The 11,167-nt window shown below is 40.3% G+C and overlaps 1 protein-coding gene across 1 annotated transcript in view; it reads right to left on the reverse strand.

The window, feature by feature from the left end:
* Positions 1-10,980, reverse strand: part of PELI2 (pellino E3 ubiquitin protein ligase family member 2) — a gene marked incomplete at its 5' end in the record, with an annotated part of 14,439 nt that extends 3,459 nt beyond the window's left edge. Inside the window, 3 exons of the mRNA XM_010010819.1 lie at positions 1,275-1,463; positions 2,139-2,336; positions 10,858-10,980. Of these exons, the coding sequence (XP_010009121.1) occupies positions 1,275-1,463; positions 2,139-2,336; positions 10,858-10,980 (510 nt within the window). The remainder of the gene's footprint in view (positions 1-1,274; positions 1,464-2,138; positions 2,337-10,857) is intronic.
* Positions 10,981-11,167: the final 187 nt, after the last annotated feature.

Consider the following 11,167-nt stretch of genomic DNA (forward strand, 5'->3'; position numbering starts at 1 on the left):
TAGCTTGATTATAAAGCTACAAAAGGGGCATCTTCAGCTGCTGTGAAGATGACCCTTGAATATCCTCCCACTTCTTGAACCCTAACAAAGAACAGAACAGGCTTTTCCAGGTCTGCAGGCAGAACAGCATTCTAACCTACCTAGAAGCCAAAGAGGACTTCCGGGGAAGCTCATCTGTTTTACTGAAAATATGGTTGTCTATGTATTTTGCTGGGCTACTTCTATATGGTGGCAGTTAATTCTCTCCACTCCCCTCTCCCCCCGCTTTGAGAGCAGGGGAAAAGGATGAGAGACGGTAGCATTTTTTCATATGCCCCACAGATCTTGGGAAGGGAAAAGAACAAGAGAGCTATGGGAAATCCCTCCCATCTTCTACAGAAAGACCTCATACCAGCTTTCCAATATCTGGAGGGGGCCTACAAAGATGCTGGAGAGGGACTCTTCATGAGGGATTGAAGTGATAGGACAGGGGGTAATGGGTTCAAACTAAACCAGGGAAAACTCAGGTTAAATGTAAGGAAGAAGTTCTTTACTGTGAGGGTGGTGAGGCACCTGTGAGGTTGCCCAAAGAAGTGGTAAATGCTCCATCCCTGGCAGTGTTCAAGGCCAGGTCAGACAGAGCCTTGGGTGACATGGTCTAGGATGAGGTGTCCCTGCCCATGGCAGTTGGAACTAGATGATCATAAGGTCCTTTCCAACCCAAACCATTCTATGATTCTATGAAAAGCAGACATGTTTTCATGGAAACCCCTTTCCCAGTTATGCACGCCACAGGTTTGTGGCAGCAAAGGCCATCTTGCTTCAAAGAATAAAACAGGAATCTGCTTAGCAGGGGTTCTCTTATCTTCCTAGTAGCAGGTAAATCAAATAGAAACAGTGTTATACAAACTTGTTTTTGCATACAAGTGGACTCTTCCTTTTAAGATAGCACTGCAAAAGACAGCTCCCCATGCAGTAACTTCCAGATGTCCCCATGTCTCAGGAGAACATTTCAGAGATAGAGATTAAAGTGCAAAGTTTATTTAGCTTTTACACTCTGTGCTATTTCAGTTGGAAAAGCAGCATTAGAAGAAAACTTAGTGTTCTCCTGTATAATCAGAAACAGAAGAGCAGTACAGAATATACTGTTAACACACATCTACATAGATCATTTCAGTGCCCACTACCCAGGGACAAAACTAGTACTCTGCAATCACCCTATGACTGCCTCCATTCAATGCCAGGAAAACAAGCACCCTTTACACTGTTTTAATTACCTGTTACTTTTGACTTACCAGTTTCCCCCTTTGTTGAGCAGATCTGGTTTCCCGGAGAGTGTACACATCACCACAGACTGAGATTTCCCGCCAAACTCCAGGTTTAGACTCTTCTGTGAACCCTCCTTTTGGATGCATAACCAGCACCCCATTAGTTGTCAATCCATCCATATGGCCATCAGGATTTTTCCACTTTGCTGCTTTTTCCTGCATGTGACAATCATCCCAGCACAGAAAAAGTTTGTCTAAAACTGCACGGACTGAAGAAGTTTTACATGCTTGAAGTTTTACTAGCGCTGCCTAAAACACATTTCCTCACCAGCTGGCAATACTTAGATTTACAAAGAGAAAAGAGCACTTTTAATACCCTGAGCCAGACTGATAACATGTTTTGCTTATGCATCTTCAATTACTATTCTCTCTTAAAATATTATTTTTACCTTAATTGAGTGCCCCTGACTGCAGGTCAGGTGAGACTTAAGGGCTTAAAGGTCAGTAGCATACTCCTAATTACTGCAGTACTATTGTAAAGGCACATCCTTTTCCACTATGCAGTTGATTCACTCCTGCAGTGCTCACAACTGCATCAGCAGCTTATTCATAATGACTAACAGGAACGTATCAAATAAACGTAAAGAAAATCCACTAACAATTACTAAAATAGAGTTTCATTGTTGAAGACTATTATGACCATGAGTCCACGCTGGTAACAAATCAGGCACGTAAAACTGCCATTTCTACTTAACACTGCAGCTGGTACACTGAAGTCATAAAAGTCTCATGACAGGCTACGTTATCAATTAGTACAAGAAAATTTTGGGGCTTGGAAATAGGAGAATAAAAACCAGAGTTTGTTCATACATACCGTAATTTATTACTTACACCAAGAAATATATTTTTAGATGAGTCAAATCCAGCTGCAAAAATCCTTGCTGTATATGGTGGGCTCCTGTCACAGACAATCCTGCATGCAAAACGGGATATGGTGCTTTGGGTAATCTGGGTTTCATCATTATTTTGACTTCCAGAAATAGTATCTGTTACTACAAAGTCTATGGGGCTTTCTGTAGATCTCCCAACCTGAAAAAAAAAATTCACATAACAGTAAAATTAGGAAGAGTCATAGAAATATCAAGCATTAAGGACACAATTTTGCCAAGTTAATGTTGATGACATTGCTAAACTACTGCCTACTAAATTTTTGGACAGTGAGATCCAAATGGAGACTAATTTGTATTTCACATTTGTCCTAGGCAGAAATACATCACTGACATGGCATGACAAGTTTTCACTTACTACTTATGCCCAACATAGCTGCAATTAATTGTTTGCTAGAGTATTGCCAGAAACAGGGAAGTATTATTACCTTGCTATTTCATAATCCAACCACAGCAAGCTACTTACTACTACATTCTGTAAATTAAAAAGATACTAGGTTGACATGACAAATTTTATTCACATTTCTAGTTTCAAGTTAGTTTGCCATGAAAATAAAGCACTTTTTTTAGACCCAGAACTCCATTATTTTAATACATCATAACAAAAACACCCACCCTCATGTTTTCAGAATTTGTAGTTCCAGAATAGAAGAGTTTTCAGGAAAAACCCACTGTATGATTAAATTTAGTCCTAATCATGCACATGCACAACTAAAGAAATTAAAAAACTATCTTCAGCAGAAAGACAACACAGCTGATCAGTAGACAAGAATATTTTTCTATCTTGCCATCTACAAATTTTAATTCCATCCTGGAAATATCAAGGCAGCTAGAGCAGAAGACTTCACTAAAAATGGAGAGAGGGATCTAAATGCCAACCAAACATACAGTGAGATACATCAATACTTCTGCAGGAAAATTAGCATTATACCAACTTTGAACATAACTAAGAAAGTGGAGCAGAGGAACAAGGAGAGGAAAAGAATATTAATTATATAGACATGTTGTGTGTGATCAAACAGAAGAAAATTAAGAATATTTTTCACATGAAACTACCTTCAATATCAGGCATCTACATTTATATAAAATAACCTCCTGACTAAACATGATCTTGTTGTCCCCTAGGAAGTTACATTCTGCTTAGCTTCTTGCTCTTCAAAGCCAGCTATGGGAAGACATGATGGTTCCACCATTAACATAGATCTCTGCAAACTAAATTTGCTGTAAAGAAACATTATTCAAGCATCAAGGGAAGTGACATTATTAACACTTAACCCTTGTCACAACTGAACTGAGAGCAACAATACAGGGATCACTCCTGTACTTCTCAGTTCTACTTTGCAGTCTTAAACTCAAAGACATGTCAAAATTCATGTCTGAAGTGACATATCCAGTTACTTTCTCCACATCACAGGTCTCAGCCAGAGTATAAAATGTGATGAGCTTGCTGCAGATAAAAGTGCTGAGGAAATACTAAATAAGGCCTAATCAAAAGCATGTACTTCAATTTTTCACACAAAGTGATGTGACTACTAGAATACCCAAGAGACAGAGTTTAGAAACTGTTTAATATGGGACATTTCTGATTTATGTAACTTGACAAGTTGAAGCTAAAACTTAAAGCTATATTCTATAATACACTATTATTTCTAAACACACTTCTATTTCCCATCCAACGCAACTCCTGCTAAAAGTCAGCACTGACTAGCAGCAGGAAGCTTATTCATAACTTTCAACTAGTCTCTATCTGTAGATGAAGTCCCTGAAAGGATAGTCAGAAACAAACATGAAATTAATTTGTTTATAAGTTTCTGCTGTTGCAGTCTCTCAAATAGATGACTCAGCTTTTAGATGCAATTAAGAGAAAAACCTGCCTTATTTTCCCTTAAATGATGACAAAACACACATACTTACCAGTCAACATGAAATCTGAATGCATCACTTCATGCCTAAGCATTAAAATCTATACACAAAGCTCTTAAATGGTTTTTTAAAATATCTCTGAGACTATATAATTACTTTGTTGCTTAAAATATTATATGTATTTCATTCATGTCACAAGTATGCCTATACAACATCAGATATTTTAAATACTGGGTTTGCTTTTGTTTGCTTGGGGTTTTGTTTATTCCCCCTACACCCTCTTATTGAAAAAGCCTTCTAGAGGTTCTGTATTACAATGTACTGTGCTATGTTTTAATATTAGAAATTATTTTAAGTAGCTTTCAAAGCATGGTAATTGCTATGCTTTAATACTAGAAATTATTTTAAGAAGTGGCCTTCAAAGCATGGCAACTCTGTATATCAAATAAAAATTCTGGGGTTGAGGTCACCCGAAAAGAAAGCCCCTCGGGAACAAATGAAGAACTTGATGCTATCAGCACTTACCCTACCAAAAAGTTTAACTCATCTGACTTTGCAGTCAGATTACAGTAACTGCAGTCCTGGTTCCATTATTCAAAGCTACTCTTTACAGAATGCGTTACCCATTTTTCTTCCATTTTCCCCTATAGCACAGAAAACTGTCTTTCTTCCAGTAGTTTTAGTCTGTATTTTGGGACTTTTCTTGTTAACTGTGTCATATTATATGTTATTTCACTAAGCCAATTCCAATAACAAACCATAAAGATTCAAAGCTGATGTGTAAGACTGCTTCTATTGTCTACACTACAGGTTATTGTTCAAAGCTGTGTAAAAGCCAGGCAGTCACTCAATTTGCTAGTGTCTACCGTCAATCAAAGAAGTGCTATTAAAAACACTCACTCCTGAGACAAGGCAAACCAGGCAACCTGCCAGAGATAATTTAACAGCTACAGATTCTTGGACTTCAACAGAATTTCACTTTGATGATAGAGAGAATTGGACCATGCATCTTCTGAAAGGCTGTTCTTCAGGGAAAAAAAAAAAAATAAAAAAAAAAAATCAATTTTTCATATTGGATGTACCTGCTTGTTGTATAAATTTGTAGTTATTTAGGGTACAGGCTACACATTTTGTTTCCTTTTATAGTGATATGAACAGGCATAATCAACCCAATTGTCATCCAATCAAGCCATGAAGGAACAGGTTCTGCTCTAACTGATGCATCATGAACAGAATGGTTATTGAAATCTAATGAAAAAAATCTTCATTTTTAGCAGCATATAGATGCTGCAGCATGTAGACTTTAGGAGATGCCAGATGGAACGCGTTAGTACATTCTCTTTTTGTTATTACGTAAAGAAATCTGATCTAGATGTCCCCAAGACAAAGGTATATAGTAGCATTTCTACACAAATTTCACTATAGAATTACATTTAAAAAACCAAAACCCAAACCACACACAACATAGCTGAACAGCAGTTCAGGACATAAGAACAGAATCATAGAGATGCCCAGAACATCTGGTGATGCATGGCAATTTAAGTACTTTATTAACTGTTAAGTTTATGCATGAAAATATGGTCATTTTCATTTTATTGTAGAAAATGTCAAGAAAATTGGTATTCAGAGAGCCTGAACACTGCTCCTCAATGCCTTCTGAATTTCCTTATTGCCCCTTGTTGCTCTGGTTTCAGCTGTAACAGTTACTTTTCTTCCTAGTAGCTGGTACAGAGCTGTGTTTCAGCTTCAGTCTGAGAATTACACTGGTAACACACCAATGTTTTAGTTGTTGCTCGGTAAGGCTTACCTCATCAAGGACTTTTCAGTCTCATGCTCTGTCAGTGAGGAGGGGCACAAGAAGCTGGGAGGAAGCTGATACAGGACACTTGACCCAAGCTAGCCAAAGGGGTATTCCATACCACAGCACATCATGCCCAGTATACAAACTGGGGGGAATCACCTGCAAAGGACTGATTGCTGCTCAGGTTGGGCTAGGTATCGGTCAGCAGGTGGTGAGCAATTGTATTGTGTATCAGTTGTCTTTCCTGGATTTTACTCCTCTTTTTCCTATATTTTAATTATTAAACTATTACCATCTCAACCCATGGGTTTTGCCTTTCTCCAGTTCTCCCCATATCAGTGGGGGCAGGGAGGGAGCAGGCAGCTGTGTGGTACTTAGTTGCCAGCTGTGACTGAACCAAAACAGTTACATAGTCTTCCCCCATTTTCCATATATGCCTCACTTTTGATAACATTAACTTATGCTGCTTCTTAGTTACAAGATTGGGAAGCATAAAATAAGAAGCTATTCTGGGTTTGCAATCTTTAAAGGTTTCCCATTTGTTTCTGGAAAAACTGCAGAATACAAGTCACCGACACATCACTTCTCCTGTTCTCAAGTTATTGACAGGTTAGAAATGGTACCCTGACCAAGGAAACAAAGACCTCTGCTGTCCCTTTTCCCTGTTTCAGGTCTCATTGAGTAACGTGTTACTAAGAACTACCATTCTAAGCTTCTCACGTTTCTTACCATGGTTAGCTTAAGTGAAGTCATGCAGTGTTACTATCCTATTTCACAGAGGGGAAGATGGAGATAAAGAACCCCAAAACAACATTAAGTTATTTGCCCAAGATAATATATTTATCAGCAGCCAAGGTGGGACCTTAAGCTTCAAGATAATTCTGTGGTCCAGGCATTATCCTTCCCTTTTCAGCTTCCCCATCCTTGCCAGTGTTCTACAAAAGCACATATATTTCAAAAGAAAACAGCAAAATCCAAGGATTGCCTATTCAAGTGATGCTTGATCAACAGAAGACTTTACTCTCTGGATCAACAGAGGACATGTAATTTGTCATCATGTACCACCAGGCTGCACAAAAGAGTCCTCAAATAATTTGACTGTTCACAATCAGGTTACTGAGTATACTTAAGATCTAAAGGCTTATCTAAATAATAGAAACCTCTTCAGCTGCTGTCTGGCATTGCTTGAGCAGCAAAATACTGTCACAGTCTACCAGACTGTTCCTTTTCCCATTGTCACAGATATCAGCCCCTCTAGGCCAATGTGAGGAGCACAATCCTCAGAAGACAGCCACAGAGTGGAAACATGAACCAAGACATAGTGCTTGAGGTCAAGTCGAGATCAAGTCACAGCAAGACAGTCTACACATCAAGACAGAAGAAATAGACTGCACTGGAAAGAGAAATTTTAAACAGTATGTAAGCCTTAACCCTGACACATTTGCTATTTGAGGGGGCACCAGGAGGACTGAGACACTTCATCAACACGAGATTCAGCTCAAAAAAGTTTTTCTGTTAAGATGGGATAGTTTTACCTGTTACAAGCTAAACCAGTCACCTAATTACAAATGTATGGCAGATAATGGCCTGAACTATAGGCAATCTCTCACAGGTGAGTTAGTACATGGGTCAAAATTAGGGCTTCTGTGAAATCTCCCCAGGCACCCAAGAGCTGCTAGAAGGAGAAAGCACAAACTGTGCTTGTGAGGGTGCAGCAAGGGATGCGCACTCCAGTGCCAGCTGTGGAAGTATAGTAGGTCTCTGGGTTAGGCAGTACAGTTCAAGCCATTTCAGTGTATGACCCTGTGCAAATTCCTCCACTATCAAGCACCGATGGACCTCAAAGGCAAGCAGGGGAAGATACTGTTAGCTGGGGTACTCTATATTTAACCAGCCCATTCCTTGCTGAGTCAAACCTTTGCTTTAGATCCAAAGCATCCTTAGTTAGCTACCTTAACCTACTGCCTTAGACGAGGGTCACTTGAACCTGTAAAGCACTGCTTTGCCTATTACGCATCTCCTTGCCTCGGACCACTAGATTTTATTGGAGTGACAGCTCAGCACCCCAACAGACCTAATTCTTCACCAGTACCCCCCAAGTAAAAGATGTAAGCACCACTAGGATATTATGCAATCAAGAAAAGAGCTGTCTATATGATATGACCAGAAAAGCAGCTGTTCTGCAGTTTTCAATTCCAGCTTTCAAAAACAGCTTTTCGAGATGTTTTTTGAAAGGGTTTAAAAGGGCCAGTTGAATCTGGGAACTCAACCAACAGTTACAGGACTGGTGCAACAGCTAGGGGTTCAGCTACTTAGACCGTGGGACTCACTTTGAGCAACCTTGTCTGCTGGAGTCTACCTGTCAAAGATCGGGAAGAACATCTTCAGATACAGGCATACCAAGCTGGCAAAGGGGGCTTTAAACTAGAGTTGCCAAGGGAGGGTGAACTTCAATCCAGCCTGCTTCTGCTATTTCCATACTGGTGCCAGCAGGAGATGCCCAGAGCCTGAAGAGGGATTGCAGGACAGCAAGGGAGCACCTGAAGAGCAGCAAAAAGGACTTCCAGCCATTCCTGACAATAAGCCAGCTTAATTGATGGGCCCAAATTAAATGCCTCTATGCCAATGCACATAGGATAGGGAGAAAGCAAGGAGTTAGAGGCATGCACATGCCTAAAGGCCTATGACCTTACTGGCATCATTGATAGGTGGTGGGATGCCTCCTATGACTGGAGTGTTGGAATGGAAGAATACAGGCTCTTCAGGAAGGACAAGCTGGAGAGACAAGGAGGAGGTGTTGCCCTCTATGTCAATGACTGGCTGTAGTGCACAGAGCTCTTCTGCCTGTGAAACCCTTTAGCATCCAGAAACTCATGAGATACTCTTAGGTTTGGGAAAACAACCTGTCCCATTGACAGCGAGTCTTCGAGAAAGCTGGAGAGGGACTTTTACAAGGGGCTGTAAGGATAGGACAAGGGGGAATGGCTTTAAACTGACAGAGGGGAGGATTTAGATTAGATATTAGGAAGAAAGTCTTCACTATGGGGGTGGTGAGGCACTGGAACAGGTTGACCAGAAAGGCTGTGGCTGCACCATCCCTGGCAGTGTTCAAGGCCAGGCTGGACGGGGCTTGGGGCTACCTGGTCTAATAGAAGGTGTCCCTGCCCATGGCAGGGGGTTGGAACTAGATAATCTTTAAGGTCCCTTTAAGCCCTAACCATTTGATGATTCTATGAATTTACACACAGGAAAGTTTCTCTGAAGCCAATAAAGGCACAAAAGAATATTTTAAAGATAAACAAGTATCACACGCTAACCAAAAGGATGGGTTAAATTTTTCTTTTACTAGTCAACACAGGAAAACCTATTTCAGTTCGCTCTGGCTGTGCAATAATCCTTCATGAAGCAGCAAATGAACAAGACTTCTTTAAAATCAAACCCTGTTTGGACCTAATCATTCCAAAGTCACACTAGGAAAATTTTATACAGAGCAAAAAACCAGAAGCCACATGAAGCACAGACATCTTGATGGAGTGTCTGTCAACAACACTCAACTATGGACCCTTCTAAATAGAAAAGGCTGAATGAAAAGGATAATTCATGATAAGATGGTCTAATCACAGAGGTCATTGACAAGGCAAACCTGATTAGTCTAGACTGGAAAAGGTTGTGTGTGTTTGGTTTGTTCCAAGCTTGAGGGCTAAGTTTGCGCAGAATTTCTGTTCTCTCATATATAAAATTAAGCACTGCACAAAAAAATAACTTAGGTTATCAGAACATTAGATTCTGAAAAACACAAATGCACACAGGGGAGAGTGAAAATGTGTTAGAAAAACACATGCCTAGAGAAACTCGTCACAGTCCCCTACACCATTTGGTATATTTGCACACCATTCAGGAATGGCTTTCTTTATCATTCTATCACTGGTTTGTTTCCTTTAGTGCACAGCTCCCACATTCCCCTCTGTCCCGGGTTCAGCTCTAACAGTTATTTTTCTCCTCCTTAGTAGCTAGTGCAGTGCTGTATTTTTGACTTTAGTCTGAGAACAGTGTTGATAACACACCCATGTTTTAGTTGTTGCTAAGTAATGCTTACTCCAACTAAGGACTTTCCAGTCTCATGCTCTGCCTCTCCCAGGAGGGGCACAAGAAGCCAGGAGGGAGCAGAGACAGGACACCTAACCCAAACTAGCCAAAAGGGTATTCCATACCACAGCACACCATGCCTAGTATATAAACTGGGGGGAGTTACCCATAAGGACCAGATCGCTGCTCGGGTCAGCCTGGTTATCGGTCAGCGGGTGCTGAGCAATTGTATTGTGCATCACTTGTGTTTGTTGTTTTCTTTTTCTTTTCCCCTTTTAGTTTTATATTCTCTCTCCTTGTTATTTCCCTTATCATGATTATCATTGGTGGTAGCAGTAGTGGTTTTGTATTATACCTTAGTTACTGGACTGTTCTTATCTCAATCTGTGGGAGTTACATTCTTTCTATTCTCCTCCCCATCCCTCCTGGAGCAGGGGGAGGAAGAAGGCGGGGAGCGAGCAAGAGGCTGCATGGTTCTGAATTACTGGCTGGGGTTAAACTACGACACCCTCCCTACCTTTGCTTTTACCTTCCTCCTTCCCTAATCCATGTCCTATCCCTATCCCCTTCTTTTACTCCAGCTACTTGATTAACTGGAGGGTGAGGGCCGTATTCTTGTGCTTATTCACAAATTCAAACAGAACACACGTTTCTTTCTGGTGATATTTGTACAATTGCTACATTGTCCTTGCAGAAAAAGCAGAGTACAGTGAGAGCAGTAAGGATATTAACATACTAGTGCTGGTTTGAGAAGAGCCAAGAATCCAAAACTGCAAAGTACTCCCATATTAATGCAAATGGGTTCAACCATGGGAATTCCACAGATCAGAGGATACCCAGAATAATGTAATGCAGAACTGTGGTTCTCTATGTCGCTTTTAAAAAACAATGCATATATTGCATAGAGACTTACCTGAAACATGTCTGTATCTTTATCATGAGTATACTCCACCACAACAGTCTGGTTTCTGGATAACGTGTAAGAGATACTGTGCTGACCTTTACAGCTGATTGCCTGTTGAATAAAAGAATATGTCTATTATATACAGCTTCCACAAAAATATTAGAATCAAATTAATTTTACTATATAAACACCTTTACCATGATCAGGAAGAGCAGTGTATCGTAACATGTTATTACAAGGCTGGGTAAACACAGACGCTAGGATTTTTTGTTTTGTTTTTAATGGAAATGAGCGCACCCTCAGCAAGTTTGCTGACGAC

The sequence above is a fragment of the Nestor notabilis genome, unplaced genomic scaffold (genome assembly GCF_000696875.1).
Source record: "Nestor notabilis isolate BGI_N333 unplaced genomic scaffold, ASM69687v1 scaffold14043, whole genome shotgun sequence".
Lineage (NCBI taxonomy): Eukaryota > Metazoa > Chordata > Aves > Psittaciformes > Psittacidae > Nestor > Nestor notabilis.